At 33.2% G+C, this 18,364-nt stretch overlaps 1 protein-coding gene and 1 pseudogene across 1 annotated transcript; both read left to right on the top strand.

Annotated features, from left to right (window-relative positions):
* The first annotated feature begins 6,076 nt into the window (after positions 1-6,076).
* On the top strand, positions 6,077-7,574 carry LOC149174333 (LEAF RUST 10 DISEASE-RESISTANCE LOCUS RECEPTOR-LIKE PROTEIN KINASE-like 1.2). The gene is made up of 2 exons (XM_089420808.1): positions 6,077-6,170; positions 6,574-7,574. The coding sequence occupies exons 1-2, from the start codon at positions 6,077-6,079 to the stop codon at positions 7,572-7,574; spliced, it is 1,095 nt and encodes a 364-aa protein (XP_089276934.1).
* Positions 7,575-7,706: 132 nt separating this feature from the next.
* LOC149174334 (rust resistance kinase Lr10 pseudogene) lies at positions 7,707-9,340 on the top strand (annotated as a pseudogene).
* Positions 9,341-18,364: the final 9,024 nt, after the last annotated feature.

The raw sequence follows: 18,364 nt of genomic DNA on the forward strand, positions 1-18,364 counted from the left end.
AGAGGGAGGTGTGTTGGGCACTTGCTAGATGACCCTGGACCTGGTGAGGTTTTTGACCCCAACCTAGCCCAACCACCTATATCTTAGGAACAACCTCCTCCTCCGGCTAATTTCAAAAACCATCTCCAACACATAACTCTTCTCCTGAAGTAGCTTAGGAGGGATTGTAATGATGATAGGAATGTGGTCATTATCTTCATGAATGATCTCCAACAACATTAGTGGCATATGCAAGATCATTTGGGCAGTATGCATAAGGGGAAATAACGAATATAAGAGAAACTGGATCGCTTTGAAGGAAGATTGGCCCATATAGAGAAGCACATCCACTATGACTTTATACCTCCACCATCACCCGACTCTAGTCCAGATCATCCTGCTTCGGTCAATTCCTCCAATTCCTAAAGGTCATTGGCTACATTATGAATTTGAAGGTCTTCTGGTATCACTTGTCTTTCTGGTTTTAGATGATAAGGTTGTTTTGATAGTTAGCTATTTGTCTTAGTATTCACCTATTGGCCAATAAATCTGGTAAGAGTGAGAATGCTAAGATTTTGAGGAAATGTAATCAAAGATATAATATTTTGACATAATACAAAATTCTATATTTACCAAAAATATTTATTTTAATTTTAACTTATTAAAATTAATTAGTAATTCTTTTAAAATATTTTTTCAAAAATTATTTTAATTTTATAAACATAATACTATAAGATTTAAATGTAAATTATATTAAAAATTTCATTTTACTTTTATTTTTATTTTATGAATTGAATTAATGTTTAAAATATTCAACTGGATTTATTTATATTTCAATTTTTTAATATAATTTTATATACCATCAAACTAAATTTCATTTAAAATAATGACATAAAAAGTATTATATTGAGTTTATTTACAGATTATAAAAAATATTAAAACTATTTAATTTTATTTAAGTCTAATATAAAATCTTAGCTATATAATTTAAATAGTCCGTAAAGTTAATAAACATTCATCCATAATAAGTATAAAAACCCTTATATCATATATCTCACTTTGTTCAAATTAAAAAAATAAAATAACAACTCACTAAATTACATCATACATCTTACCTGGCTCAAATTAAAAAAAAAAAAAAAAAGGCAGATAAAAACTAACTAAATTATAATTTTATTTTAAATTATTATTATTATTAATGAAAACAATTAAGATATAATTTAAACATATAAACATTTGAAAAAACATGGAACATGATTCTTAATTATGGAGATCTAATCCCATTTTATCATGAAGATTCTCAGTTTGTAAATAAGCTTTGTTAGAATACCCTATGCCAATAGTATGGCTTATCAATATCACATATGAAAAAACAACAGTTCATGACACTTATCTATATGACCTTTTTTTAATTGATTAATATAATTAAAAGGGAAAAAATGCATAATTACTTTGGAGATAAATCCCAACCTTTGATTTGTGTATACTATATTCTAAAATATTTTATGGAGGTTAAATCTCTACCATCCACACTTAATTTATATGAAGTTTTTTTTTTAATTAAAAGGGAAAAAAAGACATAACTATTTTGGAGATAAATCTCAACATTTAATTTGTGTATAATAATATGAATGTTCTAAAATATTCCATGCGGGTTAAATATTTACAATCCACTTAATTTTTTTACTTAGACAAAAAAGATAAAAAATTATGAATTAACATACTTTTTCCTTCATATTATTATGCCGATGTTTGAGCTTACAACAATAATGATGATGATAATCAAATAAGATCAACTTTTAATTACATATTTGATTTGTTGTTTTTATGAGAAAATAGTTTAGAAATGAATTTGTTTGGTTGCTTTTTAAATTTATGGATAAAAAGTTATGTATTTTAACTATATTATAATTTTTTTATAGAAACATATTATTTGTATTTTTATTATTTAGTAATTACCTTTTAAATATTTATAAAAAATATTTTATATTATATAATAAAACACAAAATAAATACACTTTAACATTATATATTTTAATCACATTTTTAAGACAAATTATATTTAAATTTTAAATTATGAAAAAAAACATAATTAATAATAATTTAGAAAAATTATTAAAATAAACTAAATAAAAATAAAACTCTACCATTCAACCCTTAATCCGTAAAAAAATAACATATAACCAAATTCCCTTTTTTTTTAATAATCAATCTTATAACATTTTAATAAAAATATTATTAATAAAAAATTAAATAAAATACTAACATTTAACCTTATATATCTTAAGTATCTCAAAAATATAACAATACATAATCAAATCAATAAAAAATTTCTTAATCATTCCATAAGATGTTGACTTTAAATATACACAACTAATAAAGTTCGAGTGCTTTCTTGTAAAGTATCTCTTACAAATCTATAACATTTAACCCTATAATCATCCTAAATGTCTCAAAAAGAGTAACAACATGATCAAATCAGCTAATAAAAAATATCCTAAAAAATATAACAATACATAATCAAATCAACGAATAAAAAAATTATCGTCCCAGAGGATGTTGACTTTAAATATACACGACTAATAAAGTTGGAGTGCTTTCATGTAAAGTCTCTCTTACAACTCTATAAAAATGACGAAGTTGGTTATGAACAATTACTTTTAAGGTAGAAGTTTCAAAGGTCAATACATTTATATTGTAATGGGTCTCCAAATGTCAGTCCTCGATAATTCCAGGGACAATATTAATCATCATTGTGACTTTTCTTCGAATCAATCTCCCTTTAGATATAATACGTTTTCCATGAAAAGTTCTATGCTAAAGTCAATATACTAAGTGATGGGCATGCATGCCTTCCACTAAAATTCAATTTTCTATCTAATCAATCAATCAATCTCCAAAGTCTAGGTTGCTAAAGTCAATATACTAAGTGATGGGCATGCATGCCTTCCACTAAAATTCAATTTTCTATCTAATCAATCTCCAAAGTCTAGTTACATGTTGATTTGAGATATTTTACTACTTAGATTTGGATTATTACTTAGATTCAGATTATGGAAAACGTTTGTATTATTTAGATTTAGAAGTTGCAGTGGCAATACTAATTGGGTATTTGATCTAGGTAAATGGAGAGAGACGATTATATTTTTTTACTCAATTTTCATTTATAAGGAGATGGTGAATCTTTTTTCAAGGAGATGGTGAATCTTTTTTCACATGGTGCTGAGAGATAAACACATGGACAATTATGAACTATTTAATGGTCATGAAGAAATAAAGAGGATCCTACGAGGCATTTGCTATGATATATGGATGAAATAGTGGTTCGTCTTAACAAAATGGCACGTTACATAATTTTAGATTATGATATTGACTCAGAGACATCTCAAAATGAGGTGGCAGTTATTAATGCTACTCCACTCAACATGACCACTGCACCTTCTTCTCGAGATCTCCCGATGATTATCTTAGATGACTGAATCCATAACTGTTTTTGTTTATTGTTGAATGTTTGGACTCTCGTCCTTATGGTGTCGTAGTCAGCTACGTTTATGTATATGTTTTGTCATTGTTTTATGTGTCAGACCTCTATTTTCATTGTGTAATGTGTTGTTTAGTAGTAATCTCTAGATCTTTTGGTGTTTTAAAGTCAAACACTATGTAATCTTGTTAAAATATGTGATTGTTTTTTTGTAAGGAAGTTACTGGTCTTGTTACGAAATCAACATGGTTTTCAAAGAATATAAATTGTAATTATGCTTTATTTTTTATTATTAATAGAAATATATATATATATATAAAGATATATATATCTTTTTATATATATATATATATATATATATATATATATATATATATATATATATATATATATATATATAAAGATATATATATTTTTTATATATATATATATATATATTTCCATGTAGGTTCCTCATGGAATCCTTTTTCTTTCCCTAATAAATTTCAATAACATAAGCATAAGAACGTGACAAACCCCATATATATATATATTTCCATGTAGGTTCCTCATGGAATCCTTTTTCTTTCCCTAATCAATTTCAATAGCATAAGCATATGAACCTGGCAAACCCCTTGTACTAATGATAGCAGTCTAGCGGCAACTTATCTTCTCTTGTAGAAGCACAATCTTCAATAATCCACTTTCACATGTTATAGGTGTAGCCACCCCTTGTACTAATGATAGCAATCTAGCAGCAACTTATCTTCTCTTGTAGAAGCACAATCTTCAATAATCCACTTTAACATGCTATAGGTGTAGCCACGTATCTATAAATATATATAATTTCCAATTATATAATTTATATAAATGTTAAATAATTTATTTATGGGGTTTTACTCTATATTATAGTTCATTTAAAATAATAATATTTATATGAGTTTTGATTAAATTATTAAGAATAAAAGAAAATATTATATTGTAAAATAAATATAATATTAATACAAAACATAGTACGAATTATCACCTCCAAACTTTGTCAAAAGGACTTGAATGTTATTGAGAAAGATTGTTGTGACAAAAAGCAAAGTCATATCACCATAGCTTTCAGTTAGGATTTGAAGAAAAGACAGTGCAATTATGGTTAGTATTGTCTATTGGAAGAGTCAGATTTACATGAGGATATGTTAAGTCACCAAATACAGAATTCGACAATAAACAACCCTCCACATAACCCAAACATGAATCTATATTATTGAGGCTGAAATGATTATTCCATTGGATGCATTTAATGTCTTCAATGCTAGAGAACACATTATAGCTATTGAGTTGTTTATCCTTAAAAACCATCTTGAGCAAAGTGTCAAATTGTTGATGCAAAGATAGGGAGTATAGGAAGTTCAGTCGCCTCTTCCGAGACCAACTCATATTCGGGAGATATTTAAGCTCACCAGCAATGATTTCAGAATTGGAAAATACACCCTTTCCATTTCTTCCCGAGGCACTAAAATAAGTGTTTCCCTATGAACTTCCAGAGGGACAGAGTAAAAAAGGGTGGCCACAGAATCGCAGCCAAAAAGTTGTGTTTGTTTCACACCAACATGACCCAAACCACCACAATGAGGCACCATACATTGTCTAGGAGACATAATATACGTTGCAACCTCACTGGAAAAACAATGCAAAGCAAACCCACGACCCAAATAACAATTTAAAGGGTGAACTATCGCCCCCAGGTCAAACCTTAAAACTACCAAGTTGTCACCCTACCTCTAACACAATGGCCCAAATTCAAGGATATTATTCAACTCAGGGCAATGAAGAGACATGCAAGACCATGAAATGAACCACCATCCCAAGACACAAATGGTCAGAAGAGAATTCCAAACAACCAACGTAGAAAGCCAAACCCTACGCCCCAATTTACAGACCACAAAATTTAAAGCTAAGCCAACAACCACTATATAAATCTTTGAAACACCAAAAATAATGTTGACGAATAGAGAGAATATTCACCAAGACCTAAAATCAGGAACACCAATCAAAAGCCCAATGATATAGCCACTGTAACACTAAGCAAACCTTAACCCCATTAAGCTACAACCATATGAAAAAGTGTCATAGATACCAACAACCTAAAACCAAGACATAACAAGAATATAGTATATTTTGAAAATCATAATCCAAAAAAGAGGAATATCACCAATTCAAACATCAAGTTGAACTCAGAATTATACAAATACAACACACAAAAAAACACCAACATCGAAATAGCAATACACTCTTGAACATGAATAACCCAAAATCCAACCACCACAAAACAAATTCCATCCCAAGAACAACTCACAACAAGTGAAAAGAACTTAATAGAAGTGAAGGTATGAGCCTCACCTATGTTCCTCCAACTCTCATACATGTGCCAATCCATTACATACAAGTGGAATTTAAGGCATGGGCTCCAACCTCCTCCTCCCGGATATTGGCACGCAACCCAAGTCACGAGACAAATGTGCGACTAACACATCGTCCTAGCATCGGGGATTTTTCTTAATCTTTGTTTTTACCGTGAAAGCACCAAATTTCCTGTTCCTATCAACGCTAACTAACCCGCACGATATTCTTCAATGGACGAAAGGAATGGAATTGTGTCGGATTCAATGTCTTTTAAAAGCAAATAGTGCGATAAAAAAGGGCGAAGCCACCCCGCTGGTTCGTGGAATTAAAATTCACGGTATATTCCAAGTTGCGGGCGTAGTAAGTCAACCGACGTCTAATTGGCGTGTTCACGATGCCGTCCTATATACTGCAATCCGTGTCATTTATTCCAACCCCATTCTCTCCAATGCCATCTTCTTCATCTGTCTTTGATTATTAAGGGTTCTTTTATCAAATATTGAAAATTCAAATCACAATCAAAGTTAAGAACCCTCTCCACCTACAGGTGGATGTCGCGGTCATAAAAATTAATAATCCTGAAATGTTATTATCTTCAATACTATTACGAATAATTAGCAGAGAGGATTGCTTTGTTAATAGACGGATGCGACACGGCGTGTTGAATTTATTGCAGTTTGCATACCAAATGGCGACACACATGAGGAATCTACACCATTATTTGCGGTCTTCTGACTGAGATTGCCTGGCCGTTCACTTCACGCCCATTCAGTCCAATGCGATCTATCTCCTTCGTCTTCTTTGCAGAATCCCTGCTACTAAGTTTTCCATATCCAGGAGCAAAGCAGAGCAGAGTGTCACAGTACATCATTGCCTTCTTACCAATTCGATGTCTTTCACTCTTTATCAAGTTTTCATTCTTCTTGCATCTGCCCTTCTCCTCCTCCTCCTCCTCTGCTTCACAACATCATGTACTGGCAGTGGCTACGAGGAATGCTCCTGGGGTACATGTGGGAGCTTTGAATTGCACTATCCTTATGGGAAAATTAACAGCGGCTGTGGTGATCCTAAGTTTCAGCTAAACTGTAGTTTGGATAGCAATCCTTTGCTTTTACTCAATGGAGACGAGTATGTCATCTTGCAGCCGACAGAGTTGGATATTATTAGATTTAATAATAATAGCATGACAATTGTTAACTACAATCTATGGAAGAGTATGCCGGGGGGTAGTTGCAATCCTTTAGGTAACTACTCTCAATTTTGGTGGCCCGACTCTCAATTTCGTATAGCCCATGGATACACCAATCTCACGCTTTGGGGGCAATGCAATGAAAGTATTAAAGGGCATAAGCGCCGTTTATGTGGCGCTGATTGGTACGTCATTCCCAATCCAGAATCTGGAAGACGATTCTGCCAAAGCAACATTCAACTGCCAGTTAGTAACAACTTCTCATTCCAACGGAATGAGGATCTGAGAACACGCCTCTCAGCAGGTTTTGAAATAACATGGTATGCCGACACGAAGAGAAACCGAAGCTGTGGCGCTTGTATGAACAGTGGCGGGAGTTGTGGTTATAACATTTCAGAACCAACTAAAACATTTATTTGCTATTGTCCCGATGGCACCTCGCATGCAGAGATATGCCCCACCAATAGTATTGGTACTTTTCCTGAACCCCTTCTCCCAATTCAATTACAAACACCAATGCTTAAATTACCGCAATCTGTAAAGATGTATTAAATGTTCCTTCCATTCTGGACTCTTGAACCCACGGATATATGTGCTTGTAGTGTTTCCCGATATTGTTCATTCTGTTTGCAAAAACTATGGATTGTTGCTTTTACTCATAATAGTTGTTATGGCCGCGTTGCAGGTCATAAAAGCAGGCTTGCCATTGTAATAGGTAGCTATGATTTCTTCCCATTGTGAACTTGTATCTTGTAATTTCCACTGTTCTCACCCAGGTTAATCAACATCACATTCATATCGATTTATGTATTACTCTGCAGGTTGCATCATTGGAGGAGTTGCGCTGACAACAATAGCAGTGTTGTTCTTAATGTTTTATGCCAAGAAGAGAAGGCCTACTCCTGGTACCTCTACTTCAAGGGTGGAGAAATTCCTAAAGGAAAATGCTTATGAAATGGCAATGCCAACCAGATATTCACACTCTCACCTCAAGAAGATCACAAACAACTTTGCAGAAAAGTTGGGAGAAGGAGGGTTTGGTGTGGTCTATAAAGGAATGCTTCGGAACGGCGCTCTAGTGGCTGTAAAGCTTCTTGATAGGCACAGGCATACCGAGACCCAATTCACGAATGAGGTTGCTACCATTGGACGTGTCCATCACGTCAATCTGGTTCGTCTGTTGGGGTACGGTTTTGAAAACCCTATAAGCGCACTCGTATATGAATACATGCCCAATGGATCTCTGGATAAAATTTTATTTGCCCGGAAAGAGGAGGGGCAAGTGTTAAGGTGGGAACAATTGTATTCGATTGCTTTGGGTGTGGCCCGTGGAATTGCATATTTACACCATGATTGCCCAAAGCGCATCGTACACTTCGACATCAAACCTCACAATATATTGCTGGACGCCGACTTCACCCCTAAAATTGCTGATTTCGGTCTCGCAAAACTTTGTGGAAAGGGAGACGATCATATTTCTATGACAGGAACGAGAGGGACGCCGGGATATGTTGCGCCGGAGTTGTGCCATAGTGATGCCGGTCCTGTTACAGATAAATCAGATGTCTATAGTTTCGGAATGCTGTTGCTAGAGATTGTTGGGGGCAGAAAGAATATTGATGTGCAGGTTAGCCGGTCCAGTCAATTATACTTTCCTGAATTGGCTTTCAAGCTGATTGAGAGTGGTGAGTTGGGGATGAGGTTGAGAGGAGGAGAAATGGAATGTGCAGACGAGGAGAAGGCGAGGAGACTCACAAAAGTTGGGTTGTGGTGCATTCAATACAACTCTGCAGATCGTCCATGCATGATGAGGGTTGTGCACATGTTAGAAGGAAATGGAGATGACGTCGCCAATCCTCCGCCGCCCTTCAATTCCTCGGCCACACCTGAAAATGTTGTACTACCATCCACGGTAAATTCTTCTTCAATTGAGATTACTTTATAGATTTATATCTTTGATTGTCTTTACTTAAACCAGTGGCTGGATTTTTGCGCGTGGATCGCCGATTCGCCGGACTCCATACAATACCTTTGTGAAAATGACTGGGTGACTGCCAGGAAGTGTTAAGACTCAGGTGAACTGACAGCTACGAGCCATGATTTTGTTTCTCTAATGTAATAATGTTTTTACTTCTGGAGTATGACTCAGAATCTGCTTGTTTCTGAGAACATGTACATCAAGCTACTTTTTATCTGAGAAAGATTCACTCTGCCTCCTTAGTTGATAAGTAGCAGAGGAATTAAGATTAAAAGAAAACTTCTGGTCATGCAAGTTTTTTTTGACTTCGATTAATGTGCACTTTTTCTGTATAGAGCCAATTTTATCTTTTCATCTGTCTTTGATTATTAAGGGTTCTTTTATCAAATATTGAAAATTCCAAGGTGCGGTATATTTGGGTTTGTATAGAGCCATTATTTTTTTAAAGTACAATCCATTTGCCTGCAATGATTTATTAAAAAAATTGGCATATAGTGCTTTAATATTCAATTTATAAATTCATTATTTTTTTCAATGGCGTGATGGGTTTGGATTTGGATTTACTAACGCATTAAAAAAAAAAATTGAAATGCAATAATTTTGGTAGTAAACTCATTATTGATAGTAATAATTTTATAATAATGTTTATTTTAATTTTAAAATATTAAAAACATTTATTTATTAATTAATTAAATTAAAATGATAAAAAATTAAAATATTTTTAAAAAGTATATTTTCAAATTATTTTTTAATATATAAAAAAAATTGATTTATATTATAAATTTAATTATTTTATTTATATTCATTAATTAAATTAAATTTTAAAATCTTTAACTGAATTTGTTTTTATTCTAAATATCTAATTAATCATTGCAGTACGAAATAAACTTCATTTAAAAAAGGCGGCTGCACGTGGCAGCATGTTCTTCCCAATTAGACGGTTTGAAATTGAAAATTTTGTGTGTAAATAACATTTGATTGGAACAGGTGGATCGCTCCTAATCCAAGCACTCGGTGACTTTGCAATGCACTCCGAGAACTATTCAAGAACTATTCAGGAGAATCATCTACATACCTATTATAAAATTAAATATCATTCACAAAAATGCCTAAAAAACAAATGTTTACAAATGAAAAGATAACAAGTAATCCTTAGTTCCCAAGTCTACAACAACACACTAGCCATTACATAACATGCGACATCTATTTAATAACAACATTGTAATGACTGTATCTTTACAAGCATGCTTTTGAATTAAACTAAACTATACTAGAGACCATTTTTAATGGAAATTATGCGAATAAAGGATTTTTAGAGGTGGGTGTCTGTCCAGAAAATTTCCAAAGGCGGACCCTCTTATAAGTGGGGAAAAACGAGTCTCACAATCACCATTTATGCAGTAACAATTTGACTTAGTCCAACCACGCAATGGCTATGGTTTGGCGAATCATCTCCTCCAACAAGCTAAAAGTGTTTCCAATTTCGTTTTTCATGTGCAGATTCTAAATGCATATATTTTTTGAAAAAATATTTATTTTTATTTTTATTTTTATTGGACATATATCAAATTTCTAGAAAACATAGGTTTTTTATTTCTGCTATAACATTTGATTGGTTGACCTATTTTGAAATTGTAAAAGAACCTGCACTAATATATATGAAGACCAACCCATTAATATTAATGTGTCTGTGTGTGTGTGTTTTAAGACCCTCATAATGGGGCTTAAGCTTGACCTCGTCATTTGAGGGCTTCACTGGAATTCTTAATTTTATAAAAATATAAAATCAACATTAAAAATTATGTAAAATAGGATTGCACAAGAATCGTCTATCCTCTATAATCATACAAAAATTGTTTCATAAAAATCCATCATTTACATATAAAACTCGGGGCCTGATGTGACTATATGAGGAAAAATATGTTAGACGCTTAATCCTTGGGTTATGATTTGGGTTAGTGTGTATTATGGTAAATAGTTGTTAAAGTCCAAAAAGACCCAAAAACTGAATCAATAGTTTCATTATGTATTTATATGTACATTATGTACATCATTCTTTGAGAACATCATTAATAATATAGTTAATTTGGTTTCCAATTTTGTTGTCTTACAATGGTATCATAGCGCAGGTTCTAGGAGTATAAAAACCTGGTTTATCTTCTTTGTTTATCTTTTGAAATTTAAGGATATGTCATTTCATGCCATTCAAAGACTATTGAAGGCTAGGACTACACTAAAGCACATGTCTCGGAGTTTCCAATTGCTTACTAACACAACATTTTTGTTGTGAATACTTTGGAGGTAAAAAGATCCCAATTATTTGATGACGAATTGAGAACCAAAAAAAGAGCCAAAACTGCAGAGTTCAAAGAACGACTAGTTTGTAATTCTACCAGTGTGTATACACTATTTGTTTCTATATAAAGAATCATGATTTTGGGCTTGAGAATGTGAAAAACTAGGAAGTTCGTGACTCTCAAGGTAGCAACATCCTAAGTCAGCAGAGTGTAGATAACCCATTTGTTTACAAGTGGCATCAAGTACGAGGATAGATCATTTGTTGTTGAAGGCAATGGTAGTCTCACTTGTGATGAGTCTTTGTTAGGTTTTTTGTTTTTGGTAGAAGAATGTAAGCAGTCTTGTGCCTTTAGAAGAAAGTTGTTGAAGGTGTGCATTGGAAATTCCTTCAAGTTTATAAGTTTGTATTGCATTATTAAATAGGTCGACTCTTTGTATGTTCTTATTGAAAATTATTCATCTTTTGCTTCTCAAATTATGTTGTAAACAAGTGCATTTTCGGTTGAACCTGACACTTGAGATTGACTAAAATGGCTCAAATTAAAAATCTATTTGATATATTAAACAATCTCATTAGTTCCATTGTCGATGAAACTATAAATGTCAATAAAGTAAGTCTTGTTGATATCAAAATCCACTTACATGATGCATTGGAGACAACTGAATTTCTCGAGATTGAGTCTCAAGTACAACAAGACAATCCTAATTCCAAACAGTAATCAGAGATTGATGGAGCCATTTCAAAAGAAAAATTCCATGCAGACGTAAAAATTGAACCTCCATTTCCCAAAACATTTGTTAGACCTTGGGAAGAAATTGTACATAACAAAAACAGAACCAACGTGGGATACAATAAAGATGTTTCTTTTCATGTGCCTAATTTTTCCAAGCCTATCCAATTTTGTAGTGTTGGATTTCTAGATGATCTTGTCCCACAACAAATCGTTAGATGTAAATATTGTGACAGAGTTGGACATGAGAAAGGTCATTGTTATGATCTTCATCCCTGTAAACATTGTTGAAAGAAGAATTTCCATTCAAACAAATGTTTCAAACATAAGACTATTGTAAGAGAGAGAATTGATTTTGGATGGATTCCTTCTTGGGATTGATCTAAAGTAGCCAAGAATATTTACAGGTCATACCACAAGATATGTTCGAGAGTATTGACCAGTCTTGCAATGGAGCACACTTCATCTTCTCACCTTGTATCTAATGAAAATGTAGCAAGAAAATCTCAATTTGACTTTGCCTTGGTCAAAATAGAGAAAATTCGAATTTCCACATTTGTAGACAATTTGGATTATGTTAACTTGTGTGACATCGATTGTGTCACCCAATTTACTTAACAAATTCAAGTTGGAGGAGTTATATTCCAGTTATGTATGTTTGGTTACTAATTTATAGCAATCTATTTCAGTTAATTTGAGTTATTGTCAGTTTAACTAGTTCTAACTGTCAAAAGAACTAGTGCAGGTCAAGTTGTGGAAGTGGAACTTCAACCACACTCAATAATCAACTAGATAACTGATCAATCATCCCAAAATAATTGTTGCATTCAGAGAATTCAAGTTATGCAGTTGAGATGGATATTCCAAGGCAATGTACTATCAGTTGTAGCATATTCCAATGTGTACAGGTGGTGCATGCAGTCAGAGGAAGGACCTAAGGCAATTGCGCAATTCCATGGTGGTAAATTCCTAAAAAATAGTGGCAATTTCTGAATGGAACAACACAAGGAAATAGGAGCTTGAAGGGATTGAAAATTGAATAAGTGTTTACCATAGTTAGTTAGTCAGGCAGAGAGATAGGCTATACACTTGCAAGATGTGCTCAGGCTTGAGCAAGCATATGTATTTCATCTCTATTCTTTGATTAATACAATATAGATAGTAATCGATTTTGAGCAGTTTCTTTCCCCTAGATAAATCTTTGTGCATGTGTGATGTTTCTTTTTGCATGTCTATGATTCTTGTTCTAGATAGTGAATTAACTTCCACAGATTAGTAAAGTAGCTTCAAGTCTTGTGATTTAGTAAATTTCATGAGTAGTATTGAATCTACAAATTAATTTCTACAGTATCTGACAAGGGGGGAATTGATGGATTTGATATGGTCTACTACATGTTCGATGATTTTTCAAGCGAGCCTTAGTCAGAGTTGTATTTCTATAGCCTAGAGTCTGAGTTCAGAAACTAGATTCAGAGTTGTAGACAGAGTTATTTTGATTTATGCTCTATGAGAATGAGCATGATTGCATGTTTTTTGCATGTTGAGATTTGTGAAGGAGCACGTCCCCAAATTAGGAATTGTTCGAAAGTTGGTTTGTTTGAGGAATTGCTATGATATTTCTATAGTTGATGGCCATCCTTAAACCATCACTGGTTGAGACCTTGAGTTCTCCGAATTTTTTTTATCTTTTTTTCTTTTCTCTTAAAAACCACCATCCTTGGTTTGTGGTCATCCTTTGAAAACCATTTTTGAGAGACATTCAACTCTTGGCTGAGATGAATTTTTTCATTTTTAGCTCTCATTCTTGGACTTTGATACATCCCTTCGGATTAAGGGGGAATGTTAGACACCTAATCCTTGGGATATAATTTGGGTTACTGTGTATTATGGTAATTAGTTGTTAGAGTCCAAGAAGATCCAAAAACTGAATCAACAATTTCATTATGTATTTATATGTACACTATGTACATATTCATTGAGATCATCATTAATAATACAATTAATTTGGTTTCCAATTTTGTTGTCTTACAAAATAACATACCAATCTTAGAAAAATCCATTTTTTTGAGTTATACCAATTTTTCATAAATAAAAACTATATATATTCAAAAAGACAATTTGATTTTCTATGTTTCATCTTTTTACACCATGTTCTAAAAATTTATGCAAATACCTCTAATAATTCTTTCTAATGATTTTACCAAAATTTCATTGCAACTAACATGTCATAATTGGATAGTGTTATCTCGCACTTGCAGACATCTCTTTATAAAGATAGAAACCATGAAAATAAAGTATGATTGCAATAAAAAAAGTTGATTTTCCTTTGTTCCATTCTTCTCATTATCTACATTAATGCTAATCGATTTTTTTTTCTTCAAGATTTTCTAACAAGTATATTTATTATTTTAAGTAACATTTATCTCTCTGTTTATAGGAATGATAATGACATTTGGAAACATTGTCTCAAAAAAAAATTGGGCATATCTATGGGTTACAAGGATTTAATAAGCATGTCCATATGCATGAGCTCAAAACTAATTATCATGGAATTGTAACAACTCCTCCATAAAGGATGTTAGAAGGGCCCTTGATAATCATTTAGTTAAATCTAACTTCATTGAAAAGAACATAAGATGGAATTTCATCATGTCAAACTTACAACCACTACTTCAAACCCATATTGGAACTAGTACAATCACAATAGTAAATGTGGTTGATATATATTGATCAACGTCATTTTCATACGCCAATTGACATATAAAAGGTGTAAAATGTTGTCAATCGATGTATATCAACAACATTTACTAATGTGATTGTGCTAGTAGATGGTTGACATGTGTGGTAAGATTCATATACCATGATTAACTATGGTTCATGTTTGTCGAATATGGTTGATATTGGTTGACCATGTTAGTCGAGGATTGTTAATGGTTATGATTGTTGAGCATGGTTAACCGAGGTTTACCTTGGTCAAACATTAATGTAACAATTTATTTCTATTACATTAATGTTGACGATTGTTACATTGTTACATTCACATTACATTAATGTTGAACATGGCTAACCCTTGACAACCCTTGACAAACATGGTTGACTATGGTTGATGTTACATTAATGATAATGTTAATGCTACATTAATATTACAATAAAGGTGACATTAATGGTTGAAAAGGGTTGACAAGGTTGACCATGGTTGATCAAGGTAGACCTTGGTCAATTGAGGTTGAACTTGGTTGAGTATGGTTGACCTTGGTTTACCATGGTTGACCTTAATTAACCATGGTTAGCAAAGGATTTAGATGATATATTATGGTGGACTAAACATAACCATGGATGACCATGTTGAGCATGTTTAACTTGGCGACCATGTTTGACCATGGTGGTCATGGTTGAGCTTGTTTGACCATGGCTGACCATGGTTGAGCTTATTTCACAAAGGTTGAGTATGGTTAACTATGGATGACCATGGGGGAACATTGTTGACCATGTTTTTCAACATTTAACTATAAATAACTATGTTTTACCATGTGGGCTAGAGTTAACCATGGTAGACCATGAAGACAACCTAGCCATGTTTGACCCACGGGGGCTTCACTCAATGAACCTCTGACATAGCATGTGTGTTTGTGGCATACTAAATGATACCCTTAATTTGACTACATATTACAAAATACCTCTAAAAATCACTTTATTTAACCCCCTACCAATACGAACCCAATACACCTTCCCAATTTAAAAGACCCATACTTTCACTAGATATTGTAGTTATCCATTTTTTTATTAACATTTTTTTATACCCATTTATATTTTTTCATTAACTTTGAGCTCCATTTTTTATACACAAAATATAAAAACCCTTTACCCCCTATTATATGCTCAATATATTATGTCATTTTTTCCTCAATATATATCCCAAATCAACCAAGTAAACCTAGGTCAACCTAGTAAATATGTTAAGCCTAGTAAACTTAGTTCATCCTGATAAAACTATGTCAACATAGTAAACATAGGTTAACCTAATAAACCTAGTAAAAATAATAAACAAAGTAAACTTGGGCCAACCTACTAAACCTAGGTTTACCTAGTAAACCTAGGTCAACCTACCAAACCAAGGTCTACCTAGTAAACCTAGGTCAACCTAATAAACCTAAGTTAACCTAGTAAATCTAACAACCCTAGTCAACCTACTAAACCTAGACAACCTAGGTCAACCTAGAAAACTTAGGTCAACCTAATAAAGGTAGTAAACCTAGTCAACGTAAGTAAACATGTAAACATAGTAAGTCTAGTAAACCTAGGTCAACTTGGTAAACCTAGTAAACTTAGATCAACCTAGTAAACTTAGGTCAAACTATTAAACTTAGTAAACCATGATTAAGCTAGTAAATGTAAGTCAACCTAGAAAATCTCATAAATCTAGGTAAATATAATAAACAATGGTAAATCTAGTAAACCTAGGTAAACCTATTAAACCTAGTAAACTTATGTCAGCGTAGCTCAACCTAAGTCAACCTAGGAAACCATGGTTGAGCTTGTACACTTAGCCCAACCTAGTAAACCTAGGTCAACCAGGTAAATGTAGGTCAAATTGTTAAACATAGGTTAACCTAGTAAAATTAGGTCAAGTTGGTAAACCTTGTAAACATAGGTCAATCTATTAAACATAGTAAACCATGATTAAGATATTAAACCTAGGTCAACCTAGCATGTAGAAATCATGGTGTAGATTTGCAACTGCTCATGAAGTTTTAACCAAAATCACAAGACACAAACCTACTCTATTGCTCTGTGGAAGTTAATTCACAATTTAGAACAAAAATTTTAAACATGCAATAAGAAATAAAACACATGCAACAAGTATTTTTCTCGGGGAAAGAAAACTGCTAAAACCCCAATGTCTGCTTGCATTAAATCAAAAGAATAGAGATGTATTACAATTTCTTTGCTCAACTGAACACAACCTGCAAATGCATAACCTATCTCTCTTCTCACTAAAAGGCTCTGACCCAAACTTAGTCAAATTTTGCCTCTAATTGAGCTCATGTTCCCTTGCATTGTTCCTTGATAAATTAAGCCCCTATTATTTAGGAAATTCATCAAATTGATTGCGCAAATCCTTTAGGTTGATCATCTGACTACATGCAACACCTATAGACTCTGGAATAGTCTACAACTGATGTTACACTGCCTTGTAATCTCCACCTCAACTGGGTAACTCGAATTCTCTGCATGCACTAGATATTTTGGATTGATTGATCAGTTAATGGATGATCACTGAGTTTGATTGAAGTCCCACTGCACAACTAACATTCCACTAGTTCCTCCAAAAGTTGGAACTAGTTTAACTGAAAACAACATGAGATAACTGACCTTGATTGCTACAAATTAAATCACACATGTTGAACTGAACTCTAATTCCTCAACCTAGAATTTGCTGAGTAAATTGGGTGACACAAGCCATCTCAAGGCAAAATCAAAGTGAGAATTTCTTGCTGCATTTTTCAACACTCCCTCTCAACAAGAAAATGACTATCAAACCACCCCTATCCAACACCTGTAGAACTCGAACTTCCCTCTTGAAAAGGAATTTTTCAAATTGTCAGCATCTTGTTCCTCTACCAGAATGTATTGCAACAACACTACCTGCCTCTGCATAAAGTCCCGTAAATGGTGAAACCAAATATCTATATGCTTGGACTGATCATGAAAAATATGATTCTTAGAGAGATTAATGCAACTTTGATAATCACAGTAGATCAAAATTGGATCCATCGTATGACTAAATAATCCAACAAGTATCTTTCTCATCTAGATCGCCTCACATGTTGCTTGACTTGCAACCATGTATTCTGCTTCTACCGAGTTAAGCGCCATATATATTTGCTTCCCATTGTACCAGGAAACTGTTGTGGACCCAACACTGAAAATTCCACCTGATGTACACTTTTGGTTTGATGGACTCCCCACTCAAATTTCATATGTGAAGCCACACAACTTCACTCCCTCTGTTTATATGTATCATAGTCCAAACTAGGTAGTGCCTCTGAGGTACTGTGAACATGCTTAGCTTCCCTCCAAAATAATTTGGTTGGCCTGAGCATAACTTGGCTCAGTTGGTTGACTACATAGTACATCTCTAGTCATGTGTTCGAAAGATACATAAGTGAACCCACTAGCATGGAAAATTTTAGGGGCTAATATTCACAGGTGGGCTAATTTTCCATGATTTTTCCAAAAAAAAAAGGATTTGCCAATTTCCATTTTTTATAAAAATTATTCGCCCAAATTTTACAATATAAAATTATTTTACCTTAAAAATCACCTACATTATA

Source organism: Pinus tabuliformis, chromosome 4_1, assembly GCF_031772625.1.
Source record: "Pinus tabuliformis cultivar Carrire ecotype Pingquan chromosome 4_1, CPIR1, whole genome shotgun sequence".
In the NCBI taxonomy this organism is placed as follows: domain Eukaryota; kingdom Viridiplantae; phylum Streptophyta; class Pinopsida; order Pinales; family Pinaceae; genus Pinus; species Pinus tabuliformis.